The sequence below is a fragment of the Acinonyx jubatus genome, chromosome A2 (genome assembly GCF_027475565.1).
Source record: "Acinonyx jubatus isolate Ajub_Pintada_27869175 chromosome A2, VMU_Ajub_asm_v1.0, whole genome shotgun sequence".
NCBI lineage: Eukaryota > Metazoa > Chordata > Mammalia > Carnivora > Felidae > Acinonyx > Acinonyx jubatus.
Genome location: NC_069383.1, coordinates 144,993,868 through 145,021,352, shown reverse-complemented (window position 1 = coordinate 145,021,352; position 27,485 = coordinate 144,993,868). Strand labels below are relative to the sequence as shown.

The 27,485-nt window shown below is 52.8% G+C and overlaps 1 protein-coding gene across 4 annotated transcripts in view; it reads left to right on the top strand.

The window, feature by feature from the left end:
• NISCH (nischarin) overlaps positions 1 to 27,485 on the top strand; it is a 34,588-nt gene that overhangs the window by 5,506 nt on the left and 1,597 nt on the right. For 2 of the 4 annotated variants that reach the window (XM_027038892.2, XM_027038894.2), the window contains 17 exons: positions 7,254 to 7,302; positions 8,277 to 8,440; positions 8,806 to 8,901; positions 10,273 to 10,368; positions 11,789 to 11,941; positions 12,590 to 12,658; positions 13,162 to 13,347; positions 13,751 to 13,879; positions 14,996 to 15,109; positions 15,464 to 15,575; positions 19,795 to 19,919; positions 21,044 to 21,093; positions 21,968 to 23,359; positions 25,076 to 25,493; positions 26,011 to 26,167; positions 26,681 to 26,809; positions 27,289 to 27,450. In XM_027038892.2, coding sequence (XP_026894693.2) covers positions 7,254 to 7,302; positions 8,277 to 8,440; positions 8,806 to 8,901; positions 10,273 to 10,368; positions 11,789 to 11,941; positions 12,590 to 12,658; positions 13,162 to 13,347; positions 13,751 to 13,879; positions 14,996 to 15,109; positions 15,464 to 15,575; positions 19,795 to 19,919; positions 21,044 to 21,093; positions 21,968 to 23,359; positions 25,076 to 25,493; positions 26,011 to 26,167; positions 26,681 to 26,809; positions 27,289 to 27,450 — 3,601 coding nt within the window. Of the gene's footprint in view, positions 1 to 7,253; positions 7,303 to 8,276; positions 8,441 to 8,805; positions 8,902 to 10,272; positions 10,369 to 11,788; positions 11,942 to 12,589; positions 12,659 to 13,161; positions 13,348 to 13,750; positions 13,880 to 14,995; positions 15,110 to 15,463; positions 15,576 to 16,165; positions 17,261 to 19,794; positions 19,920 to 21,043; positions 21,094 to 21,967; positions 23,360 to 25,075; positions 25,494 to 26,010; positions 26,168 to 26,680; positions 26,810 to 27,288; positions 27,451 to 27,485 lie in introns of those variants that run through there. The other 2 variants (XM_053219279.1, XM_027038896.2) reach the window with 2 other exon arrangements.

The window sequence follows — 27,485 nt, the reverse complement described above, 5'->3', positions numbered from 1 at the left end:
GTGGTGGCAGTGTGGAGCCTGTTTGGGATTCTCTCTTCCTCCCTCCCTCTCTCTCCCTCTCTCCCTCCCTCTCTCTCCCTCTCTCCCTCCCTCTCTCTCCCTCTCTCCCTCCCTCTCTCTCCCTCTCTCCCTCCCTCTCTCCCTCCCTCTCCCTCTCTCCCTCCCTCTCCCTCCCTCTCCCTCCCTCTCCCTCTCTCTCCCTCTCTCCCTCCCTCCCTCCCTCCCTCCCTCCCTCTCCCTCTCTTTCTCTCACTGCCCCTCCCCAGCTCGCTCATGCCTGCCCCCCTTCTCTCTCAAAGTAAATTTAAAAAAAAAAGGAAAAGAAAAGAAAAGGATATAGGTACATTCCAGGATAGTAGCAAAATACTGAAGACTATCAAAAGTCCAGTGGAGGCGGTTTTTTAAAAAATCAGGATTTTTGATCACGTAATTGGATATTCTGCTAGAAAATGATGGTGTAGCTGTGGATTCATTGACAAAGGAAAATAAGTATATTACTATATGAAATGAGAAGGCTATAAAATGGTCCTGTTTTTTGAAAATAGGTTTATGTGGGAATATTTGTCCAGGAAAATTCTGAAAGATCATATACCACAATACTAAGAGTCATCTCTGGGTGATAGGTTTTTGGATAATTGACATTTAATCGTTTTCTCTCTACGTGATGAAGATATGAAAGAACCCGTTCCATTTTCAGGCTTATCTTTTAGGAAGGGACCTGTAGGTTGTGGCCTTAAAGGCTCCAATAATGTTTAAAACACAACTTTCTTGAAGTGCTTTCAGAGTAGGACAGTTGAACCTTTCTTGGAGTGCTAGATAGAGCCTGGAAATTTGGTGATAACGCTAGTATTGGGTCACTAAGCTTGGAGGGGCTGTGAGGAAAAAGGGTGATATTTACAGATGGCATGTATCTATATAAATGCTTTGGATTTTATTCAGCATATACCAGTAGTGTATGTGGCTAGCAGTTTCCTGTTGTAGGTATTTTTTTTTTACATTTTCTTTGTGTATGTGAGGAAAAATTTCCATTCCTTATGGGAGTTTTTCAGAGAAACCATCGGTTAGTATTTTAGGAAATGCTGTTCTTTAAGAAAGCTTTGATTAGTCATTAAAGGCTAAAACTTGATAAGCAGCCCTTTTAAAGTATAATTCATTAGTTAAGACCTAGGCCTTTGAGGAACAAATCTCCTGGCTACCTCAGGTTTGCCCAGCTCTGAGCATGGAAAGGCCTGGGCTGCTCTTCTGAGATAGGTTTGCCTGAGGTAGGCCTGGGCTGGCCCACATCTGAAGTTCTGGTTTGAGGCATGCTCTACCGTTTGGAACATATCGGACATATTGAAATTACTGTTATCCCAAGGGCCCTGGGTGGCTCAGTTGGTTAAGTGTCCAACTTCAGCTCAGGTCATGTTCTCGCAGTTTGTGAGTTCGAGCCCCTCATCGGGCTCTGTGCTGACAGCTCAGAGTCTGGAGCATGCTTCGGATTCTGTGTCTCCCCCCTCTCTGCTCCTTCCCCAGCTTGCTCTCTGTCTGTCTCTCAAAAAATAAAAAATAATAAATAATAAAAAAAAAGAAGAAGGGCCCTGGGTTGTATACATGCAAGGATTTTAAAAAAGTAATTGACCCATCATTACCTTAAATCCTGGTTTCTCAGCCGTGGCACTGTTGACCTTTGGGGCTGGATGATTGTCATGAGGATTGTCCTGTGCACTGCTGAGTGGCATCTCTGTACTCTGCCCCCTGGACGCCAGTAGCCGCCCCAGGTTGTGACAACCAAAATGGCCTCACGCATTGACAAATATTCCCCTGAGGGACAAAATTGCATCTGGTTGAGAACCACTAGATCTTCAAATGAGTTTGAACAAACAGGACCTGAAAGATTTGTCAGCCTTTTCTGTAGGCTGGATGCTCTAAAGGGAATGTTTCTGCCGACCTTTGTCCCATCAGCATCCTCACTGAAATTGTTCCCAACGTGTTCCACTTCTTGTGGGGCTGATGTTGGACAGGTCTGGCTCAGGGAACCCTACTTGTCCTGAGCCTGGTTTTTTGTTTTTTTGTGGTTTTTTTTTTTTTTTTTCGTTAAAATAGAATTCACATACCATAGAATTCACTCTTGTAAGGCATACAGTTCCTTGGTTTTAGTATATTCACATAGTTGTGTGGATATCACCACTGTCTAATTCCAGAACATTCATCATTCTGAAAAGGAACTGTGTACCCATCAGTAATCACTGATGTACTTTCTGTACCCCATGGATTTGCCTATTCTGGACATTTCATATAAATGGAATCATACAAATGTGGCCTTTGTGATGGGCTTCTTTTGCTTAGCATGATGCTTGCAAGGTCCATTTGTATTGTACTCTGGTCCTTTTTTGGCTGAGTAATATTCTGCTGTTTAGATGTACGACATTATCTTTCAGTCGACGGACATTTGGGTTTCCACGTTTTGGCTATTATGCGTAATGCTGCTGTGAACATTCACATATGAGTTTTTATATGGACCGTATATTTTCCTTTCTGTTGGGGATATATAAAGAGTGGCATTGCTGGGTCCTGTGGGGAGCTGCCAAAATTTTTCCATTTGACATTCCTATCAGTAATATACAGGCTCTCTTCCCCCTACATCCTTGTCGAACTTGGTACTGTCCACTTTTTTTGATAGCCATCCTAGTGGGTGTGAAATGGTGTCTCATCTCCTTGTTTTGATTTGCATTTCCCTAATGAGGCTGCCTCTTTTCGTATGCTTATTTGTCATTTGTACACTGTCAGTGGAGAAATGTATTCGGATATCCTTGGCATTTTATTTTTTCATTTTTAATTAAAAAAAATTTTTTTAATGTTTGTTATTTTTGAGAGGGGAGAAAGGGAGGGGCAGAGAGAGGGGGAGAACAATACGAAGCAGACTGCAGGCTCTGAGCTGTCAGCACAGAACCCCATGTGGGGCTCAAATCATGACCTGAACCGAAGTCAGACACCCAAACCAACTGAGCCATCCAGGCGCCCCTCCTTGGCACTTTAAAAAATTAGGTTACTTGTGTTTTTGTGGTTGAGTTTTAGGAATTTTTTTAATATATTCTGCGTATTAGACCCTTATCAGAAATGTGATATGTAAATATTTTTCCCATTGTGCAAATTGTCTTTTCATTTTCTTGGTACTGTCCTTTGAAACACGAAAATTTTAGATTTTGATGAAGTTCATTTCATCCATTTTTTTTCCTTTGGTCACTTATGTTATTGACGTCCTTAGAAAGCATGGTCTAATCCAAGATTACAGAACTTTAGAGCTTTGTTTTCTTCTTCTAAGACTTTTATGGTTTTAACTCTTATATTTAGGTCTTTCATCCACATAGAGTTAGTTTTTGTTTATCGTGTGAGGTAAGGGTCCAACTTCATTCCTTTGCAGTGTGGATTTTGATGGCAAGGCAAGAAAGCAGTTCATCTGTCTGTGGCCAGCTCTGAGCCGGAGAATCCAGGGGCTGGGGCAGCCCAGCTGCCTGTGTTGCAGTGAGTGGGTGGGTACACCTTGGCACTGGGCCTGTTGCTGTGCTGTTTCCCTCCAGATAGCTGTGGCTCAGTACTCCTGGAACTCTCAGTGACAAACCTCATCCCAACACCCCCCAAGCAGAGGTTTTCAAATTCAGTGAAATGGAATCCCACAGAGAATTTTGCACACCATTTTGAGGCAGGATGTCAACCAGTGGACTTAGGAGGCAAGCCGCTTCCTGACTGTTTCTTCTAAGTCAGTCATTTGACCTCTCTGTGTCTCAGTCCTTCCTTTGTAAGCTTGGGGGTGATGTCCCCCAAGCTTGAGAATTGGTGGAGACCGTGCAGTGAAGGTAAAGAGCCTGGAAGAGCAGTGGGCCCGTGGGGGCTCACCAAATGCCATCCATTGCTGGCTGCCCTGGTAAGGAAAGGCATCCAATTTTTGTCAAAGGTGGCATTTCTGTCATTTTCTTATTTTAAAGCCGGTTGTCTAGGACGAAGGTGCTTTATGAAATTTGAAATCAGGAGCTCTGATAGGACTGTTACCACCTTAACATCAGCCTTAGTATCCGCATCCATTCTTTGTCTCAGGCTGTGAGTGGTAGCAGATTTCTCTGCAGCATCCTATGGTCTTGGAGCTCTCCCCAGTAAATATTTAGCCTTGAATGTCTCAGTGGGGAATTTTTACTTAAAGCCGAATTGCACATAACATACCCGTCTCCTGCTAGAATGCCTCATCACAGTCATGAAATAAGAGCTATATAGGGCCCGCCAACCCTTAGCATGTGTGTGAGTGAACCACGTAGTGACATGTGATGGCGTCCCTTGTTTGTGCCCTGCTAACAAGTACTCTGTGCTCTGCCCAAGCAGAAGCGTCGGACTGGTCTGGGGTTATGTCTTGAGCACAGGCACGTGTGCTGTGGGGTGCACTGGGTCGCAGGGTGCCACGTGCACAGACATAGCTTTTGATCTACAGCCTGACTAGTTTGTGGTGCATTTGTGTGCAGCTCAGCTCACACTGCTGCCTGAGGGCATACACCAACACGTGGTCCTGGTAGGCGGCTGATTGACTGGTCTAGCACCCATTTAGGGATGGTTGTTAATGGTTTTTAAACATACCTAATTTTACTGAAAAATGTTTTGAGGTATAAAGAATGTCTTTTTTTAAAACTGCATTTTGGGGTGCCTGAGTGGCTTAGTCGAGTGTCGCGGCTCTTGATCTCGGCTCAGGTCATAATCTCCCATTTTGTGAGTTCAAGCCCTGTGTCAGACCTTACGCTGACAGCACAGAGTCTGCTTCGGATTCTGTCTCTCCCTCTCCCCCACTCACACTCTCTTTCTGTCTGTCTCTCTCAAAATAAAGAACTGTAAAAAAAAAAAAAAAAAAAAAAGCATCTCAATTCAGACATTTGTGGCACCCCAAAGCACTTTAGGTCCCCTCCACCCAGATTGGGTGAGGTGTGTGGGAGTCACCTTTCCCTTCAGGTGACCTAACAGAATCTGCAGTGGCTTAGATGGGGGGGGGCACTGAACCCCATCCCCACCCTCCCACACCAGGAGAAGGCCTGATTCTGCTCACCTTTGCTCTGCACACAAGGCTACAGCTTAACCAGAATACTCTGAGGAGGCCAGCAAAATGCTTCTGTTAGGAGACTTGAACTCTCAATTCAGGGGCCAAGATGTTCCTTTTTTTCCTGTCCCATGAAGTCTCCCCAGATGAAGATGAGCCTGGGAGACAAAGTGTTGCAGCAGTGTGCACTTCCTGTGCCCCAAAGAGTGGGAAAGAAATTGTCACATAGTTTGCTGCTTAGATTGCCCCGAAGTAAAACCCCTGCTCTCTGCTTAGCATGAGCCCTTGGCCCTCACTATCTCTCTCAGCTTTCTGTGTTTTCTGGAAATGCCAGCCTTGTCCTATTGGCAGGGTTGGCATTGAAGCCAGCTGCCCAAAGAAATGCAACATTATTAGGTCAGATGGAGGGCAGGGAGCCCTTTCTTGCAGGAGACCTTTGGGATCCCCAGGGTCACTACTAGCACAGGTCAGAGAGTTGCTGCTCAGGAACCTGCCTCTTTCAGGACTCACCAGGTGATGCTCAGGCAGCGGACTTAAGTTAGAGACGGGCTGTGGCTCTCAAAACTATTGGCAGAGAAACGAGCCTTTGGACCATTCCAAGCTCTTTCTAATCTTCAGTTCTTCACAGCAGTCAAGGAAACTATAATGGAGTTTAAGTTGTTGCAAGAGACTGAAGTTGAACTTCATCATGAATGGAGAGCCTCTCTCCTCCCTAGCTGGAGCCCTGTCCTGCTCAGAGCCTGTGTTGTCCTGGTGGCCCCTTTTCATCTGACCTTTCGTCTGCTGGGGCCACATTTGCTCATTTTTCTCCCTTGGGCTTTTTGTCCATTTGTGATGCCAAAGGGGCTTATTCTCGTAGAATATGTAAACTGAATTTTAAGCAGCTTAAAGAAATAAACACATTTTAAAAAGCCAGTATAAGGTACTGAAAGAAAAATTAGAGGAATATTTATATAATCCTGGGGTTGGGGAAGAGCCCTGAAGTCACGAAGAAAAAGAAGCACAGATTAAACTTTTATAAAATGGAAAAATCTCTGTGTCAGGAAAACTGCCACAAACAAAGGTAAAAGGCATGCACAACAGGAAGAAGATACAGCATATAAACAACTTTAACATGTCCATCATGTATGAAAGGTAAGGGCACAGACAAACTACAGAGAAAAACAAGAAAAGGACATTCTGTCTCCAATCTGGTGCCTATTGAGTCCCATAAATATGTGAGTCGCATGTCCCGGTGGCAGAGCTGTTCCCATGAGTTACGAAGGCAACTGTGTGGCCTCCATCTGGGCCTGTTTACCAGAAGGCTGCCATCTGTCAATTTGTTAAAATTCTTACCTGCAGGATTTGCAGCTGGGGGGCCCTACTGTCCCCACAATTATACACAAAAGCACTGAGGCAGTTGGTGACATACAGAGAGAGCCTTCAAGGCCAAATGACTGTGCTGCTTTTTGGCCAATTTCTATAAAATTGGAGAATATGGCACCTCTCCACCTCAATTTTCTCATCTGTGAAACAGAGTTCAAAATGCCATCTTCCTCACATGGGGCATTGGGGAACCTGAGTGTGCCAGTATGCAGTAACTGCTCAGGGGGTTCAGACCCCAGCATACCAGCTGTTATATGACTGTGGGCTTAGCCTGTCAGGCCTCATTAAAGAAGTCCTTTCCTGCCTCTTCTGTATGAATTTGGGGCCAAGTGGACTGGTGCAGGGCTTGCTGGATAAGCACAGAAAGAGAGCAAGTGCTCACTTGGGATGTGAAAGAAAGTAGAAACGGTCCCTCGTAGAAGAAATAGGACTTTCTCTCTGTCACACCGTCTCCTAGGATCTTCTGGGGCCAGTTTTGGGATCTGCTGGCTTCGCAGCTGGGTCTCTGCATAACCAGGCTTTGCTGGCCTCCTGGGCCTTGTGTGTGAGCCAGGGCCTGTGTGCTGAGAGTCACCACAATAGTCTGCTTTCCATTCTGCCTTTGAGGTGACATTCCAAATATCCACAGAACTGGAAATATTCACTTTCCTTTCCTGGGCACTTTGACTTCTAGTTTACTTTCTCTTTTGTTGTATATCATAATCTCTTTTTGTTACATTAACTTTCTAGAGAGCTGGCGTTGCAGCAACAGAGGTGGGTAGATAGCAGGGGATGTGTGCGTCCCAGTGACTGGGGCAGGGGGACTTCCTAACTGTGAGTTCTGTTTTCTCTGCAGGAGATAAATGGCATCACCGCAGCACTGGCTGAAGAGCTCTTTGAAAAAGGTATGTGGCCAGGAGTCCCTGAAATACTGTGTAACTCACCCAGCCCTGTTAGGCAGCTGGGGACCCAGGGTGGCACAGAACTCCGCCTACATCTGTTGTGCTGGGCTGATGAGTCCCAGCCAGGGCCCACCTCCCTGGGGTTTTGCCCAAATCCCTGGATCTGGTCCACAGCTGAGCCTGCCTGTCTACTTGCCCTGTGGGCAGCCAGGTCCGAGAAGCTATGGACCTTACCTTAGTACTCTTTTGAGTCTCTGTGTTGGGGGCTAACCCCAGGCTCAGGATCTAGTCCGAAGCCCTGAGGTGGAGTTCTGGAAGGTAGGTGGCAATGCTGCCCTCTTACACCTGGTTTGTCCTTACCTGAAAGAGGTTAGACGTCAAACAGAAGCCAACCCGGGGTCGTGGCCCTGCCGGAGAGCATAGTAACAGTAGCTGACGTGTAATGAGTGTTTCCCGTAGTTTAGCCCTGTGTTGGGCATCTCACTGCCTTCCTTCTGGGATGTGCAGATGAGGACACTGAGAATGAGAAGCCTGGAACCTACTTCAGGGTACATGGCTGGGAGGAGCAGAGCAAGGACCAAGTGCCAGTCTGTCTGGTTGAGAACCCTGCCTCCTCACAGGTGCTGCACTGGGCTAGCACCTTAGGCCTCCCCTAATCACAGAGTGTTTGCACAGTAGAGGTTGTAGTGTGAGTCTGCTGCCCGAATGCCGCCTCGCATCAGTTTTATCCCAGCTCAGTGCCTCAGATTTTGACTCGGCCTCGCCTCCTGGAGGCTCCCCAGCCGCACATTCTCATGTCCCTTCCTTTGTAATCACGTGTCCTGGGTCTGCCCTGTGCCCACGTGAGCTCAGGACCATAGCTTTGTCCTGAGGGTGCTTGCCAAGTGCTTGTTAACTGTTGGCCAGGTGGGCAGGTGCCCTGGCTGCACAGTGGGGCTGGTGCTGGATGCTCACCCTGTGGGGCGTGGCTGTTGCAGGAGAACAGCTCCTGGGGGCCGGAGAGGTCTTTGCCATCGGGCCCCTACAGCTCTATGCGGTCACCGAGCAGCTACAGCAGGGAAAGCCCACGTGTGCCAGTGGGGACGCCAAGACTGACCTGGGGCACATCCTGGACTTCACCTGTCGCCTTAAGTACCTTAAGGTAAAGCTGTGGCAGCTTGGTAATGGAGAGCCACTCCGTTGTGGGCACGTAGCCCGTGTGAGGCATAACAGCTCATTGGCTGGCAGCATGTGTGAAGGTGGCTGAATGGGCCCTGGGAGAAGGAAGGCCATCTTGGGTGTTCTTGACACTGTGCTTCTGGCTGTGAGCACCAGGGGGCGATGTGACCCAGTGCCCCCTTGCTCAGAACCTCGGCTTTAGCCTGCTTTGTTGACCATGCATGTGGTGAGTGGAGGTGCGTGCCTGCTGTGAGTCACGTTCGGCAGCTGCTGCAGCACTGCCTCGTGAATGTGACTGGGGAGCAGTTGCAGCAGCATCCCTAATTCAAGCCCTCTCTCTGGCCACAGGTTTCTGGCACAGAAGGACCTTTTGGGACTAGCAACATTCAAGAGCAGCTCCTGCCTTTTGATCTGTCAATATTCAAGTCTCTTCATCAGGTGGAGGTAAGGCCCAGGAGCCCTGGAGTTTAGGCAGGGCTGAGCCCATGTGGGTGTGGTCTTGCATCTGATCATCTATAGCTGGAGAGTGTCTGGATTTACCCATAAGGCACTGTTTTCGCATTTGTCAGTATGTGGCAGACTCTGTCTGGGGGGAAGTCTGGCCTACCTGAAGGTAGAGAGAGAGGGGCCTCCACTGCCCTCGGCTGGTCTGCGTGTCTCCACTCCGGGCACAGGCAGCATTTGGACAGGACAGAGTACCAGTGCTTTGGCTCCCTCCTTCCATTGCTGGAGCTCAAATGCTGGGGGTGCACCCTGAGGGTCTGGCAGAGGGCCTCTGCCTCCCAAGTCTGTGCCTCCCAGGGCAGGTTGGCAGAGGGCTTGGAGGGCTCTCTGCTCTCTGGTGTGCCCATGCCTGATGCTTTGTATCACTCCCTACTAAACTCCTGGGCTCACGATGCCATTTTGTTAACATTTTTTTAATGCAAGGGGACCCAGTAACAAATTTAAAAAATGCTTCAAAGCATCTGCTTCTCAAGCATGGGTTTTGCGTTCAGCCCTGTGCCCTTTTGTACACTTCTTGATGGAAGCTTCCCAACGGCCCTGTGAAATGAGTACTTTTATTCCCATTTTACAGTTGAGGAAACAGGGTTAGGGAAGTAAGGAGGTTTGTCCAGGACCACGAAGTTAATGAAGCTGGGATCTGAATCCAGCCAAGTCTAACTCCAGAGCCTCTGCTACCCGTTGGACTATGCTGCCTGCACATTCCGGGCTAGTCTCAGAGAACTGGAGGCCCACATCCCTTGATGGGAACCTGTGGTGCATGCCTCGACCAGTGCTGGCTGAGGAAGGGCTGGGAAGTGAGAGGAGGGCCCACCCTAGCCTTAGCCCGCACAGGCTGAGGCCCCAGAGTCGGAGCCTCTGTATGGGTAGTACTCACGCACGTGCTCTGGCCTCTGGCCCACCCTCCCTTGCTGCAGGACCGCCGAGGCCAGTGAAGTAGGGCTGGGTGAGCAAGAGGGCCCATCACCAAAGAGCAGAAGCAAAAGGGGCAGAGAGAAGCCCCTTGCTCGCAAGCCCTGCTTTCCAGAGCCTGCACTTCCCATCCACCTGCCAAGCCCCAGCCAGCCCTTACAGAGAAAACGGAACATCGAGCTCATGGTTTACTGTGCACATCGCTAGATTCTTCGGAGAATGTTTAGTTAGCACTAAAAATTGGGAAAAAGAGAGACTTAGGGTAGAGTTGCCTCCTGCCTCTTAGGATTTGGGTTTATTGATTGTTGTGCTTCTTTTGTGTGTGGGTGCTAGACACCCTTTTCCAAGACTTCTGATGGAGCAATGATGCCATTTCTGAGACGTAGTTGTTCTCTGTTCCAGATAAGTCACTGTGGTGCCAGGCACATACGGGGGCTAGTTGCGTCGAAGCCCACCTTAGCCACAATGAGCGTCCGCTACTCCGCCACCTCTATGAAGGTAAGCTCCACCCATTTCCTGCCTGGGGTGCTGGCTGAGAGACAAGGTCCTCCACAACGGTCCCCTCTGCACTGAGGATGGGTGTGAGCATCACTGCTGCCTGTCAGGGACACCAGATGCTGGACCGTCCCCTGGGCAGCGGCACACTCGTGTGGGTCCTTGTGGTGCTTGACAGTTCCTGGGATGCTTTAGTCTGTGTCTTCATCAAAAATCAACGCTGTTAGGGGTGCCTGGGTGGCTCAGTCAGTTAAGCATCTGACTTCAGCTCAGGTCATGATCTTGCGGTCTGTGGGTTGGGGCCCCGCGTTGGGCTCTGTGCTGATACCTCAGAGCCTGGATCCTGCTTGGGATTCTGTGCCTCCCTCTCTCTCTGCCCCTCCCCCACTCGAAGACTTGTGATCTCTCTCTTTCTCTCAAAATAAATAAACATTAAAAAAAAAGATCAATGCTGTGAAACAAGGCAGTTGAAGGAACTAGGTCTCCCCTACCCCCAAAAAGTCACTGGTTTTGGATGTGAACACATTGCTAGGCAGTGGCAAGTGGCAGAACGTTTATTAGATTGATAAAAATGTTTCTCCAAGGTTAAAAAGCCCTGGCTTAGCACTTGTTCGTATCTTGTTCTGAGTGGACTTTAAGTAGATAGGTTGTGGAAATGCTGGTCCCTGTCATTTGTGTGTGAGCAATAGAAATGCTCAAATTGAGAATGTCAGGGTTTTTTTTTCTATTTACCATTTTATGGATTGCGTCTTAGTAGTGTTAAAGTCCATCTCAGGGTATAGAACAAACATAGTGGCTACTTCTGTGACTTACAGTGTATGATCCAGATTTGGGTTTGAAGACTTGAGGCCGCTGGCTGAAATAGGAGGCTTATGTAATGAGCAAGGGTGTGGGGCAACTCGGCCTCTGTCCAAGGCACTCCCTGCTGCCTGGCTCAAAGGGCCCAAATTGATTCATTGAGGGAGGAGAGGTCTTCTGGGAAAACAAGGCAGACCTGCCTTCCTGCCCTTTGATGGTGCCCCTGCGTCCATGCTGCTACCCTGCAAAGTAATGGCTAAAAGGGCCTACTATCCTCAGTGGGGACCATAGTGCCAGTCTGGAAAGCACAGTTGCCTGGAAACACCATGAATTCTGAGCTTCAGCTCCTGAGGTTTAAGCCAGAAAAGGCATCACCACGAAGCATAAGGCTCTTCTGGGTTTGAAAAGCTTTGCTAACGAAGCAGGGTCAGAGCATATCCCAAGTGGCTGTTATGTTGCTAAGCTTTTCAGTTATTTCGCAATCATTTAAAGCTGTATGAACTGAAGCCCGTTTTAATGCAAGTTCACTTCCACATACTAAATATGCTGAAGCCCTTCCTGAAATTTTGCAATGATTGTGTTGCGTGAGGGCCAAGTGTGGTGCTCAACAGATGTTCTTACATAGGAAGTCCTTGTTCCCGAAGCCTCGGAATTTGATGAGTGGGAGCCAGAAGGCACGGCCCTGGAAGGCCCTGTGACTGCTGTCATCCCCACATGGCAAGCACTGACTACTCTAGACCTGAGCCACAACAGCATCTCCAACATCGACGAGTCTGTGGTATGCTCTCAGTAGCAGGCACCAGGGGCTTCTCTGGCCTGATCAAATCCTGAGGTTGAGTATTTGACTTGGCCTCTTCTAGAAGGACCATGGAAAACCTGTATCCAGTGCTTTGTGCATTGCTTGCAGTTTTTAAAGTTAATTTCAAAGTGGGGTTAATTAAAATAGGTGAGGTAGTGGATAGAGCCAAATGAATCCTACTGATTACATGCACATTTGATATAGAAACACAGTACGTGAAGGAATTTATGCCCAGGGGGTAGAGTGGAAAAATCCATGTGCCTGTATAAGAGTGACATCCAGATGATATTTGGGCATTAGGAGAGTAATTCCTGTATTTGTGCCTTTTGGTGGGGTTGGGCAGGGTTGTAGAAGAGGGATGGGCTTCCTTCCCTGTCTGGGACCTTGCATTTGTCATTTTTACAAGCCAAGTGTCCTATAAAAACAGTGGGTCATATTCAACACTGGAGGCCCGGTGTACTCCTGGGATGTGCTGCTGGGTGGGCACTGGAAGGGGTCACATCAGCAGCCCTGCAGAAGTGTCCAGCTGAGGGATCCGTGGTCAAGAGGAAGCATCCCACCAGGCGCAAGGGCCACCTAGGATCCCGCCTCCCAGAGTAACCTCGAGTATTTCTTTTGTTTCACAAGAAACTGATTCCAAAGATTGAGTTCCTGGACCTGAGTCACAATGGAGTGCTGGTCGTGGACAACCTGCAGGTAATTCATGTCTTTTAAGGACCACCACCTGTGGGCTTCTCAAGGTCCCATTCTCCTGAGAGTTCAGGAGGCTGATGCAGCCTTGGGAGTTTGGCCATATCCTGGGGTTTTCTCTCATAGGCACCCCAAAGATGTCTGGGTGCACTAGAGGTTTACAGAGCCAGGGGCTGCTAGTGTTTCTTTAGGGTCTCAGTGATGCACTGGGCGATTGTTGCTCTAGTTTCAAAGAATGGGAGAAGGTATGGAAATATAACTCAAGCATGGTGAAGATGATATGCCTCCATCACAGCGATGGACAGCGCCTGCCCTGTGGGCCGTGATGCCTCTTTAGGGGTGCCACTGGGCCATGGCGCGTGCATGGGGGCAGGGGGATTCCCTTGCCAATAACTGTCCAAGGGAAGTGGGCGTTTGAGGGTGGAAGGCCTGCTGCACCTTTAGTGGCAGCCTGCTTTCTTGGGAGCCTCGACTTGAACCAGTGTACCCTGTTTTCTCTGCTGCTGCAGCACCTGTACAACCTCGTGCACCTGGACCTATCCTACAACAAGCTCTCCTCCTTGGAAGGGGTTCACACCAAACTGGGGAACATCAAGACCCTGAACCTGGCGGGCAATCTCCTGGAGAGTCTGAGTGGCCTGCATAAGCTCTATTCCCTGGTCAACCTGGATCTCCGTGACAACAGGATCGAGCAGGTGAGCCACAGCCCAGAAGGATCTCAGGGTTTTGGGATGGCTGTGCCTTGGTATTTGTCACTTTAAAGAAGAGTGGAGGCCGGGCACACCTGGGTGGCTCAGTCGGTTAAGCAACCGACATCGCCTCAGGTCACGATCTCGTGGTGCATGGATTCGAGCCCCTCATTGGGCTCTGTGCTGACAGCTCAAAGCCTGGAGCCTGCTTCAGATTCTGTGACTCCCTCTCTCTGCCCCTTCCCTGCTCGTTCTCTCTCTCTTTTGCAAAAATAAATAAATATTTAACAAATAAATGAAGAAAGAAGAGCGGGAAGCTGCCTTTCACTGCCAAGAGGCCATCAGACGTGTTGCCCTGTTGGTGAAGCATTCAAAACAGGGATGATGGCAGGGAACTCGTATCTTACAGATGGAGGAGGTCAAGAGCATTGGCAGCCTCCCGTGTCTGGAGCACGTGGCTCTACTGAACAACCCTCTGAGCATCATCCCTGACTACCGGACCAAGGTGCTAGCTCAGTTTGGAGAGAGGGCCTCCGAGGTAAGCTGCTGGGGTAGGTCGGCTCTGTCAGAGAGACAGTCTGGATGGAGTCTGGCTTTTCACAGGCAGCACTGGAGGTGATGTCCACCGTTTTATGCCTGCTTGCTTCGGAATGACATCTGGCCCTTAAGGGTCTTTTAGTTCTGGGAATTCTGTTGCCTCCTCAGGAAGAGGCTTTCTTCTTCTATGGGGACGTCAACTGCCGTGGTTCCCACTAGCTTCCCTCATGTCCTCTCTGTCAGAGCTTCAGGCTAGGAAGACTCCCCGTGAACCAACAAGCACAGAGTGAGGGTGGAAGGACTGTCTTCAACTTGTTAAAAAGTCAGACTGTTTTTTGTGGGCTATAAACATAAAGGGTTTGCCCGCCTTTGCCAGTATAGTCTAGCACAGTGTCTGCTGCCTGCTGAGTGTAATCTGGCCACCTGCCACCATGCCAACTGGACAGATCCTTAGCCAGATTCACCCGTCTCTCCGGCCTCAAGCAGGCCCCGCCCCCTTCTCCCCAAATCCCGGGCCAGAAGATACCTGGGTGTCTTCATCCTTCCCCCACCACCCTCCTCATCTCTTTTCAGCCCCGGTGCCCCTTTCTTCGCACCGTCACCAAGACCATGTTCACAGGATGTCCTCCTCCTACCCTCCCAGGCTGCATGGTGTGGCGTCAGCTCCTCCCGCAGGTCCTTGGGACCATCCTTCATTCGAGCACACTGCCACCCCTCACTGTTTGCCAGCCACAGTGTCCTCCTCTATTGGCGGATGGGGGTCCTTGCTCTTCTGCCTGTTCCCCCGCCCAGCAGCCCTCCCCTTGCTCTTCACTGATCTGAGTTTTGCCATAACTGGGGGCTTGGTTCAGGTCGCTGCCCCCACGCCCAACCACCCAAGAGGTCTTCACAGTGGATCCTGTACCCTCCCCTTCTCAGAGAGGCACTCCAAAAAATGGACCAGATGGTGTGGGAGCTCCCAGGTCATTTCCATGGGTGGCGAAGGGCTCACCTGCCAGGGGGCAGAGCCTCCCTTGGCCTCCTGTGTCCTGTTGGGACCTGGCCCACACCTCAGCAGGGCCCCTGCCACTCTGCCCCCCTCAGCCCCTATGCTGACTCCATTCTCTGACCTCTGTAGGTCTGTCTGGACAACACGGCAACCACAGAGAAGGAGCTGGACACCGTGGAAGTGCTAAAAGCAATTCAGAAAGCCAAGGAGGTCAAGTCAAAGTTGAACAACCCAGAGAAGAAGGTGGGTCTTTATGTGGGAGGTGACAGGAGTGATGGTGAAGAGCCAGCTGAGGAAGGAGCTGGCTCACTGTGGAACCAGGCTGTAGAGTGCTCAGGTCCACTGCATCTCAGCTGTGCCTCTCCATGTCCTAGCTGCTTGACCTTGGGCAAGCCACACCCCCTCTCCTCACCTGTGCAAGGAGGGTGGTGGCAGCACCTGCCACATCGGGTTGCTGCGGACTAGGCCGGACCACCTGCACCATCACCACGCTTGTGAGAGCTGGGAGTTCCTCTCTCCTCCCCACTGACTATGCCGGGTTCTGTGCTTTCTGATCTTTCTCTCCTCTCCCGGGCTGACTTGAGCACTCCTCCTCAGATCGGTGAGGATTCCCGGCTCTCAGCTGCCTCCTGTGTCCGGCCCAGTGGCTCCCCTCCCAGCGTGGCTCCCACCTCTGCCTCCCTGCCCCAGCCCATCCTCTCCAATCAAGGTAATTGTGTATGTGTCTTTCCACCTGGCAGAGTCACACAGGTCCTGCTTGGGCCTCCTGGCTGGGGTTGGGGCTGATGCCGGCACCTGCTCCCTGCAGGGTTCAGACACAGGGAGGGCATGGTGCTGTCTACAGGCTAGCGCCTCTTGGGGTGGCACAGAGGTGGGGGGGGGGTGCCAGCCTGAGTTCAGTTGTTTGCTTAGCTAGTACCCCCCGGTTGGTCTGAACGCCCACATCGCAGTTCCTGTAGAATCCCATGGGTTTCTGATGGGGCCAGGGGGCTGCCCTTTGAACAGGCTCGGGGCTGCTGCTCATAAGGACCCTAATCCCTGATAGGCATTGTGGGCAGATTGGTTCCTTGTTAACGGGAAGCCGGGCCCAGTGACTTTCTGGAATCGGGCACCCCGGCCCCTGTGTAGGGAACTTTCTTTTATTGTTTCCTCACCTCTGTGGTTCTCACGGTGTGATTCAGCCCCCAAACACTGCGTGTGTGGGGCCAACATGGGCTGTCCGTGGACCCATGGAAGACCAGTTCCCTTCACCCGCCCACTGTCTTAGCGTTTTCAAAGGGCTTTCACCTCTGAACCCAGGCATCCTCGGAGATGAGTGAGTGAAGCAGGTCCCATGGGAGTGTCTGCTGGCCCGGCCCCCACGGAAGAGGGGAGGGTGTGCCGTCCCGAGTGGAGCCAAAGCTCGGGACACGCAGGAAAGAACGCCGCCCGCCCGGGCACCTGGAGACGCAGAACTTGGTGTGAGGTCTTGGGAAAACAGTTTGACCCTATGTTTCAAGAGCCAGAAAAACGTTCCCACCCCTTGACCTGGTAACCCCGCTGGTGGGGATTTTATCTTAGCGGGTTAAGTTAATTGGGAAGGGGGAGGCGAAATGCTCACTGCAGCGTTATTTATGCCAGCAAAACATGGGATGTGACAAGTGTCAGAGGATGCAAGGGAGATTGAGCTGTGGTACAAAATGCTCTGCCACCATGACATCAGAGAGAGGGGACCTGGGTCGGAAGAAAGGGGAAGTGCTCGAGTTAAATCGGAAAGCCCATGGCAGGGCAGCACACCAAGGTCATGACCGTGAGATTAGGGGAGAGAGTTCAGGAGAATGGAGTGGTGGTGTTAGGGGCCAGAGTGATTGTCAATCTGCTTTTGTAACACCCTTGACTGAGAAATTTTGGTTTTATTTTTTTACCTGAAAGGGAAGGGGGGTTTGTATCCCAGTGAAGAAGCTTTCCTGCCTCCTTCCCTGCTACTGGGCCAGGGCCCTCTTGGGGACTGCTGCCTCAAGCTGCCGTGTCACAGCACCGGCTGGCCTGCTGGCCTGCTGGCCTGCAGAGGAGCTGAGCCGTGTGACTAGGCTTTTTGGGGGCAGGGAGACACAACTGGTCCTTGAGGCTGGGAACCAGCCGGTTCTCAGTCAGTATGTTAAATCGACGGACGAGTGAGTGTGTGAATGAACAAGTGAGCAGAGAACCAGATAGTAAAGTGCAGACTGTGGGCAGGGGGATGTGAGGTGTCTGCCCCCAGAGCCGTAGCTGCAGGCAACCCTTCCCCCACTGCCCCACCCTGGGGACATGCCACAGGGTGGCTCGCTGTAGTCTGCTCCCCCTTTCCCAGCTACCGGACATTTAGATGTTGTCTCCAGATTTGCACCTCTTATAAATAAAACTGCAGTGGATGTCTTTGTGTGCACATCTCTTTCCTTTTTGTGAGAAACCACAGAATTTGGGCCCCATCTAGGCAATCTGATGCCGCTCGTCTCATCCTCTGAGTGACCCTTCCTGACCACTTGTTTGTACAGTCCATGGTCCAGGAAGGAAGCAGAAAGACTGTCCCTGTCCACATTTCCTCAGTTCCAAACAGGGTGTGGGTGGGTAGTGGCAAGAAAACGTTTTTTCTCACTAAGGTGGAGAAATGTTTGTGTTCAGCTATGCGCTGCCCGTCTAGGGTCTTGCCTGGACGGGTCGGGGTTTTCCCCTAAGGGAGCAGTTATGCTCCCAGCCTGCTGCCACCTGTAGAGGTGAATATACTTGTGAATAAACTGGGTGCTCTCCAGTTAACACCAGGCCTCTGGTTATCTCAGGAGCTGTTAGCCAGCTTGTTGGAGCCATGGAGGATTGGGACCAGTAGGGCCTGACGTGTGAAATGCCAGAGTTGATTCTTCAGCCAGGTCTGTAGAGAAGTGGTTAGGAGCAGGCACCTGGGAGGCAGTCGGCTCAGTTTGCATCCTGGCTTCCCTGGCCGTGTTCCTTCAAGCAACTTGCATCCTCTCTGAAGTTCTGTTTTCTCAACTGTAAAGTGGATACACCCTACTTCATCGATTCTAAGATGCACCCGTTTCCACCTTGTGACTTGTCTGAAATTGAGATGCGTCTTTCAATCAGTGGCGTCTCATAGTCGCTGTCAGCCAGCTGGTATTCGTGATGGAGTCGTGTGAAAGCCTTCCGTGGACACCTGCTAAGACCAAGATGGCGCCCCACCCACGCATCTTAGATTTGATGAACTGTGGTAAATAACGAGAGGTGCGCATGAGCTAATGCTGGGGGAGCGCTTAACACTGCTCCTGGCTCACCAGAAATGGTCAGTAAGGGCTTCCCTTCCCTGCATCCTTATCAGAGGTTTCCAGATGACCAGGACAATGCCCCTGAGGAACGTGGAGTCTCTTGGGGAGGTGAGCTTGTGTACCCAAGGGAGAACAGGGCAGAATGATGTGGGGGCACTTGTAGAAGGGAGAGCCATGTCTAGAGCAGAGGGCTTTGCAGTGGAGGTTAGTATGTGAGGTGAACCTCAGAGGATGGCAGAATCTGAGCGAGTGAGGGAGGGGAGGGGTGGACTCCACGAGAGAACAGTGTGCTTCATGCATGGCTGTGTGCTGCTGCCTTCCTGCCTGCATAGCGCCTGCTGCTTTGCTTTTGGGGGTGTCTGGATTTGGGCTGCTGGCCTGGCTAGCTCATGGGCAACGACCTGGGCTGCATGAGTTGTCCTGTCCCTGGGGGGCAGCTGAGCTGGACGAGGGTCCGTGACCTCTGGAGCTCAGTCATTTCATCGAACCATGGTGACTAGTGGCAAAGCCAGGCTGTGGAGGCAAGCCCTAAGCTCCTCCAAACCTCTGCAAAACTGGGGTCGGTGCTCAGTATTGTCCTCACCGGCTGCATTTAGGAAAATGTTTTAAAGGGTCTTTATCCTCCTCCAATGTAGAAGACGTTCGGAGTGAAGGAACAGGCCTGGACATGCTGTGTTCATAAAACAGCCTCAGCAGGGTTTAAGAGCACTGTGTGTTTCTGGGGTGCATGAGTCAGTTTGCTGTCCATGTGGAGGTAGCCTAAGGGAGGGTCAGTGGGGGGTGTCCTGTGGAAAACAGGCCATGGGTGCCAAGCACGGATTGTCCTTGCCAGCCACGGAAGAAAACAGCCTGGAAGAAGGCCTGGCCGAATGAGGGGTTCTGAGCCCTTGTGTGTCTGTGAAGCTCAGCGGAGATGTCATGTTACTGGGGGGATGGGGCCAACTTCAGTCATTTCCCTAGAAAGAGGCTCTAGGAGTGAACACGTTTCAGGCTCTTGACGGACATACTGCCAAACTGCTCTCCCAGTGGGCAGGCCAGCTCATACCCCACTGCCCACCTCTGCCCAGTTAGGCCAAATCCAGGCCATGCAGTCAGTCAGACTCTTGCCAACGTGAGGCGAAACAGAGGTCGTGTTCCAACTTGCCCTTCTGTGGTTCCCTGTGAGAGGGTGCATCGCTTCCTGCATTCTTTCTGGCGGCCATTCCTTTGTGGGATGTCTCTTCATCCTGTGGTCTCCTAACGGGGTTTCCAGCTTTCCCCTCCCATTTTTGATCTGGAAGAGCCTTTTATAGATTAAAGACACACACCTTTATCAAGTATTGCAAATACTTTTTGTCATTTCATTTCACTTTGTTATATCTTAGGTTTCTTACAGAAGTTTGGTTGTTACATAGTCACACACGTATCAATTTTTTCCTTTGGGTTTAGGTTTAGAAAGTCTGTCCCTGCCCTGAGGTTAGATAAACAGTCATTTGTTCTTTCTTAGAGTTTTTTTAAGATTTCCATTTTTAATGTTTTCTTCTGTGATCCATGCGGCTGGGGTAGGGGGTCTGAAAAGGCCCCAGTCAATGCCGATAGCCTGAGGGCCCAGCCCTGTGTGTTGAATGGCTACTTTCCCTGCCTGCCCTGCCCGCCTGCCCCTGGTCTCTCCAGGAATCATGTTCGTGCAAGAGGAGGCCCTGGCCAGCAGCCTCTCATCCACCGACAGTCTGACTCCTGAAGACCGGCCCATTGCCCGGGGATGCTCTGATTCCTTAGAGTCCATCCCTGCAGGACAGGTAACACCCTCCTCCTGCTGCCAGGGCTTGGTTATCTCTGTGGACCACCTCTTCCGCCTGGGGCTGTCCGGAAGTAGGATGTGCCTTGGCTGGAAGTAGGAGGTGGTCTGGCTGGAGTTGGGGCAGATGCTGTCTCTGCTTGGTCCACTGTGCTTTATGATGAACGGTTTATATTCCCTGTCTGTCGTCTGTCATCTGTCTGTCCGTCTGTCTCTCAGGGCTAATAGGAACGGGCAGTTCTCTCTCACTAGGTCCTGGGGGACAAAGCCAGATGGTCCTTAGCCCCTGTGAGTGGACTCTCCTGCAAAAGGCAGTTCAGAAGGCCCTAAGTGGGGATTGTTTGGGTCCTACACTCATCAGGGAAGAGCTTCCCTCTCCCCTGTTGCCTGGTGTCCTGGGCTATTCTGCCTGCTCCTGCCTGTTATCCTAGCAGTCTGGGACACACTGTGACTCCAGCACCTCCTCTGTGGCTATAGCTGAGGGTTCTGGAACTTCTCCCTGAGTCCTGGGAAGAGAGGAGGACGGCAAGTGTGATGTGATAGTCTCGTGTGTGGGGAGTGTGCTTGGTACCTGGGCCTCCATCCAACCCCAACTGTGTTCAGCAGTCCAGAGTCATGGCCCTGTGACCCTGGGCAGTCTGTGGGGTCCTCGCTCTGTCCCCACACTCCTTGGCACTCTTCCCTTCGCTCTCCCCAGGGTCACACAATAGGAGGTCCTGGGCCCTCGGTCCTCCACACTGCCCAGAGACCATTGGGAGTGCCGTGCCAGGTGCTGCCTAGCCTCTTTTCATCGAGTCCTCTCCTGGCCAGTTGCCAGATTGGTAGACTGACCATGTGGAGCCTCTCGGGTGGCATGAGGAGCACTTAGATGCCAGACCTAGAGGCGCGTGCTGAGTTGTGGTATGGGGGCGTGGGTTGGGGTCAGACACATGGGCAGGGATCTCAGCCCTGCTGTACACTGGTGGGGTAACTGGATGAGTCTCTGCCTTTCTGGGCCAGAATCCATCCCCGAGGGAAACGGGATGGTGAGGGGCAGGGGGTGCCTGGCTCAGGGTCAGGCACCCAGTAAATGCCAGGGAATGGCTGTGGCAAGTAGGGGGCTCACTTCATGTCCTTCTCTGTCAGGCACCTTCTGATGATTTACGGGACGTGCCAGGAGCTGTTGGTGGTGTGAGGTAAGGAAGAGGTTGAGAAGGCATTCTAGGCCTTCTGCACGTGCCCAGCTGTGGGCTAGTGGGAACCAGTTGGATTTTGTTAAGGATCTGTTCATAGGAGTCCTTCAAAACGGTTTCTTCCTTTAAATAAGCACCAATGAGGTGGGCTGTGGTCTGTTTCCAGATGCTAATCCCTGAAGTTTGCTTGACACGTTACCCCATACTAGGGGTCAGCAGATTAAGGACGATCTGGTCCACAGCCTGTTTTATTTTTTACAGCCTGTGTGAGCTAAGAATGATTGTTCTATTCTTAAGCCACTGTTAAAAAAAGAATATGTGGGTGGGGTGGCCCCCAAAACCTGAAGTGTTTACTTTCTGACCTTTTATAGAAGTTTCCCAATGCGATGCTCTATATGCTTTTGCATAAGGGGAGCAGTGGCCAAGAGGAGCTAGAATTTAAATGTGGAAAGTCCGAAGACCCACCTAGCTTACTGCCTGACTCCCATCCCAGAGGCTCCTGGGTGCCCCTGAAGGGAACTGTTGTCAACCAGTGACTTCATGCCCTTTAGCTCTTGTCTTTGGGGCTCACGGCCAGCGTCTGAATGACTGAGAAGTCTTTGTGGTGCTTCTGTTGGGGGATCCTGCGTGGTGTGGGTAGGACAGTGTTGGTGCCTGTGGGCCGAGCCCTGGCAGTAAGGGCTGTCACTGAACTGGCAGTCCCAGCCTTCCAGCACCTTGGCTCCCCACTGGGATGCTTATTGTGGGCTCAGGACAGGTTCAGCTGTTTAGAAGGCTTGGGAGACCCTTGAGGCCAGGGTGCAGCAGAAGGTTGTGTGTGTGGGTGGTAGGGATGGCCCAGCACAACATACCGTTTACCTGGCCTCTCCCCACACAGCCTGGAGCATGCGGAGCCGGAGGTCCAGGTGGTGCCTGGGTCCGGCCAGATCATCTTCCTGCCCTTCACCTGTATTGGCTACACGGCCACCAACCAGGACTTCATCCAGCGCCTGAGCACACTCATCCGGCAGGCCATTGAGCGACAGCTGCCTGCCTGGATTGAGGCTGCCAACCAGCGGGAGGAGGGCCAGGGCGAGCAGGGCGAGGATGAGGACGATGAGGAGGATGTTGCTGAGAACCGCTACTTTGAAATGGGGCCCCCGGATGTGGAGGAAGAGGAAGAAGGTGGCCAGGGGGAGGAAGAGGAGGAGGAGGAGGAGGAGGGCGAGGAGGAGCGCCTGGCTCTGGAGTGGGCCCTGGGTGCAGACGAGGACTTTCTGCTGGAGCACATCCGCATCCTCAAGGTGCTCTGGTGCTTCCTGATCCACGTGCAGGGCAGCATCCGCCAGTTCGCCGCCTGCCTTGTGCTCACCGATTTTGGCATAGCCGTCTTCGAGATCCCACACCAGGAGTCGCGGGGCAGCAGCCAGCATATCCTCTCGTCCCTGCGCTTCGTCTTCTGCTTCCCCCACGGTGATCTCACAGAGTTCGGCTTCCTCATGCCGGAGCTCTGCCTGGTGCTCAAGGTGCGGCACAGCGAGAACACACTGTTCATCATCTCGGATGCCACCAACCTGCACGAGTTCCATGCTGACCTGCGCTCGTGCTTCGCCCCACAGCACATGGCCATGCTGTGCAGCCCCGTGCTCTATGGCAGCCACACCAGCCTGCAGGAGTTCCTCCGCCAGCTGCTCACCTTCTACAAGGTGGCGGGCGGCGGCCAGGAGCACAGCCAGGGCTGCTTCCCCGTCTACTTGGTCTACAGCGACAAGCGCATGGTACAGACGGCCGCCGGGGACTACTCGGGCAACATCGAGTGGGCCAGCTGCACGCTCTGCTCAGCTGTGCGGCGCTCCTGCTGCGCACCCTCCGAGGCCGTCAAATCGGCTGCCATCCCCTACTGGCTGCTGCTCACACCCCAGCACCTCAACGTCATCAAGGCCGACTTCAACCCCATGCCCAACCGCGGCACCCACAACTGTCGCAACCGCAACAGCTTCAAGCTCAGCCGCGTGCCACTATCCACGGTGCTGCTGGACCCCACACGCAGCTGCACCCAGCCGCGGGGTGCCTTCGCAGATGGCCATGTGCTTGAGCTGCTCGTGGGCTACCGCTTTGTCACTGCCATCTTTGTGCTGCCCCATGAGAAGTTCCACTTCCTGCGTATCTACAACCAGCTGCGGGCCTCACTGCAGGACCTAAAGACCGTGGTCATCGCCAAGAGCCCCGCGACCGGGGCCCCGTCCCAGAGGCCCCTCGTGGATGGCCAGCCTGCCGAGGGCAGGGCCAGGTGAGACTGAGCACAGGCTCTTGGGGGAAAGTTGTGGGGGGGACCATTTCTGAGACTGTTCGCCCCAAATCACATCTCTGAGCATCTGCGTGAGTGGGCCCAGGGTGGGCCCGGCTCCTCTGCTCCTCTTTGACTTCTGACCAGCCTCAGAACTGCTCTTGGCTGCCTCTGACACCCAGTACCAAGCCTTACCCTGGTGGTAAGCCATATACCCCTCTCCGGGGAGAACTGGTCTGCTGAGGGGCTCTTTCTCTGTGTACCATTCTGTAAATTCCTTCCAGAGGAACTTGTTGGCTGAGAGTGGCAAAGTGCGAAGGTCTGAGTTTGTGACCTGGGTGGTCCCCTCGTTGAAAGCTCCTTTCCTTCTTGTGGCAGGGGAGACAGGGAAGTAGTGGCAGCTTTGTCCTGTTCTTCCTCACTTTGCTTCTGTCCCCAAGCCTGACTTCCCCCCATCTCCCTCCCTGGGTTTCCCTCAGGGCCATCTGGGGCTGAGGCTAGAGGGAAGCCTGTGGGCAGCCGTAATCATATCCTCAGTTCACCCCAACCCAAGCCTCCAGAGGGACCTTGTGCCCTGGAGGGCACACCTGCCCCCCGGCTTCATACAGGCTGGGGCTTCCCCAGCCTGGGCAAGAAAACCCTTCATCTGTTGGTCTTCCTATTTTCTGAGATACAGCCTACCCTCATTTTCTCTTCCATCTCTATGAGCAGTGGAGACGCTGTTCTCACCCCAGCAGCTCATACAGCCTGCTTCCAGTCCCCGTCCCCCAACCGGTGTTCCCAAAGGGCTTCCAGCCTCTCTCTGGATGAATCAGGTACCCTTCTTGGGCCCAGCTCAAGTCCTGTGGCCTCCAGAGAGACACTCAATGTCTCCACACACTTCAGGGTCTTCCCCTCCCTGCCCCTGTGCTGCGGCTTCTAGTGGTGACACCTTGTCTCCATTTCCCTGCTGTCCCCAAGCCTGGCTGAAACCTGCCCATAGTAGGGACCGCGTGCAGAAAACAGGTGCCCCGCTTTTCCCCAGCAGATGTATCTCTGTCGCAGGACAACAAGGAGACAGCCCAGGGATTTCTGCAAGATCAGGGTCCCAGGGATTTCTCTCAACAGATGGACTGTCCCAACAGAGAGGATGATGTCCAAAAGACCCCGTCAGCCTGGGGCATGTAGGCCAGTTGCAGGGTCCTCCCAACCTCAGGGGTCCGTTCCTAACCTGAGCTTTAAGGGTTCTGAGCATTGTTTGGTCTTGTACTTAGAACAGACCAGCAAAAACCCAGTGTGGCCACGTGTATATGGCTAGATGGGATGAGAGCCTGGGCTACTTCAGGAGGACCCAGAGGCAAACTGAGGAACAGTTTGGTTTTGGTTGTTAACGTCTGTTTGCACTCGGGTCCCAGGCCGTAGAATTCTACGGATTCTAGAGTGGCATTTCTGACACCTCTACCACCTTCTGAAAATGCATTTTTAGTCCTTGGGCCACGTATATCTGGCCATCCCAGCCCTAGGGTACCAGATGGTCTGTCTTTCCCCTGTCTACCCATCTCCCTTCTAAGAGAAAGGGCCTGGCACTTTCCCTTTGTTCTGTCTTCCTGTAGGGAACCCAGACATCTCCAGGTGACTTCAGATGTGGCACTTGGTGGACATGAGGTTTTGTGTGTGATGTGACCCTCCGCCTGGGGTCCCTATGTTAACACAGTGTTTCTTGGGGACTGGGGGATGCAGCAATGACCAGCGTTCCCAGGAGGTCCCGGTGGAGGCTCCAGCCCCGGACCCGGTGGAGGCGCCAGCTTTGGCCCTAGCCTCGGTGGAGGTCCCAGCTCCGTCCCCGGCAGAGGCCTCAGACCCTGCGAAGACCCCAGGTCCAGTGGAGGCCTCGCTTCCAGCTGCGGTCCCAGCAGAGGCCTTGGGCTCAGAGGAGTCCCCAGTGGAGACCCCAGCCCCGACCCCAGCTGCCCCGGCCCCAGCAGAGCCTCTGGTGCCAGCGGAGGCCCCTGCTCAGTACCCAAGTGAGCAGCTGATCCGGTCCACTTCCGAGGAGAATCAGATCCCGTCCCACCTGCCCGCCTGCCCATCGCTCCGTCACATCGCTAGCCTGCAGGGGAGCGCCATCATCGAGCTCTTTCACAGCAGCATTGCCGAGGTAGTGGCCCCAGAGCCAGGCTCGCTGACTGGTGCTCATGTGGAGAAAGGTGGTACAGTTGGTCCTGGGAGCTGTGGCAGGGCTTGGCTTGGGGTCAGCTGCAGGCTCTTGGACTTCTGTGCTGGCTTTCCTCCCTAGCTTTAGCTGGTCACAGCTTTGAAGACCTGGGGAGGGAGGTCCTGGGCTGCTCTCCCTGGTCAGTTGTTTTTCCTGTCACCACCTCACCCTGTGGCCACCCCTAGCCTTGGGCCCCAGGCACACCCCGCCCCACATCCATCTCCCACCCTTGAATTCTTCTCTGCTTCCAAGTTTATAAATGCATTGACAAGATGCGATGAGGGTCTTGCGTCTCCCCATCTGGGATTGTGGGCATGTCACCGGTATGTGCAGGTCACCAGAGCAGTGGGGCTGATGGGGGGTTGCCCTGCCCAGAACTGTTTTCAGGTACAGCCTAGAAGAGAGTGTGTGCCCCGGCCCTGCTCTGCTGCAGGCCCAGACCCGGCCTTTCTGTATCCAGGTTGAAAACGAGGAGCTGAGGCACCTCATGTGGTGCTCAGTGGTGTTCTACCAGACCCCGGGGCTGGAGGTGACCGCCTGCGTGCTGCTCTCCACCAAGGCTGTGTACTTCGTGCTGCACGATGGCCTCCGCCGCTACTTCTCAGAGCCACTACAGGGTAGGCACCAGGGCCTGCTGGCACCCAGGAGCTCAGAGCAGTGCCTGAGGAGACAGGCTGGGCTCTGTCTCTGTAGCTAGCTGTGTGGCTTCAGGCAGCAGCGATTCAGCAGGGCTGGGCAGAGCGTCCCTTGTCTGAGGAAGGGGGTTGATAACCACGCTCTTTCCTGGAGCTGTCACAAGAGACCAGAGGCCAGGGCTTGAGTCCAGGCCCAGTGAATACCCAGGAACTGGCAGTGACGAGGAGGGCTTGGGCAGCCTCTGTCCTGTGGGGCCTCGGTGGGAGCCTTAGCTAGTGGCCTATTACAGGGCTCCTCGTGACTCTGCTGAGCCAGGCAAGACGTTGCCCGTGAGGCGTCGTGTGCATAAGAGGTAGCAGTGGCTCCTTGCCAGGCCTCAGCAGACCGGGCTGGCCAGGGGCACCCCTTCCTGCTGGGCACAGCTGTACACCTGGGACCCTTGGGCTCCCCTGGCACAGCCAGCACCACGCTTGGTTCCTGTATTTCCATCATAGATTTCTGGCATCAGAAGAACACGGACTACAACAACAGTCCCTTCCACATCTCCCAGTGCTTTGTTTTAAAGCTTAGCGACTTGCAGGCAGTCAACGTTGGACTTTTCGACCAGTATTTCCGGCTGACGGGTGAGTGACTGCTATGCTTTTGCCTATTTTGGGTGAAGGCCAGCGTCACCAGTGGGCTTCCACCTTCCACATGTGGGTGCGTTATCGCAGGCTGGGTTATCTCTGCTCCCAAGTCCGTTCACCGGAGTGGGAGGAAGCGGCTTCAGGAACTGCTGAGCGTGCAGAACCCCCCAGGGCTCAAGCGCGAGGCGGGGACCAAGGCAACCAAGTGGCTGACGGGCAGGCAGAGTGGGCCCAGGGCTCACGGGCAGGATGTTTCTGACTCACACTTCCTGAAGAGAGAAAGCTAAGCTTTTTCCCTAATGCCTCTGCATCCCCTTCCAGAAAAATGTCACAGCCCTTCCGGCCTGAGAAATAGCTATCTCTCCAGGCCTCGTGATGCTTTCCCACGTGGGCCCTCATGGCTCTGTGGTCTCGGGGGGCAGGGACGGAGCCCAGGGGTGGCGGCTTGCAACCGTGACCGGCCCCTTCTCCTGCAGGCTCCTCTCCGGTGCAGGTGGTTACATGCTTGACACGGGACAGCTACCTGACACACTGCTTCCTCCAGCACCTCATGGCCGTGCTCTCCTCCCTAGAGCGCACACCCTCCCCTGAACCTGTCGATAAGGACTTCTACTCTGAGTTTGGGAACAAGACCACAGGTACCCCCACTTGGCTCAGGCTGCAGACAGGCCAC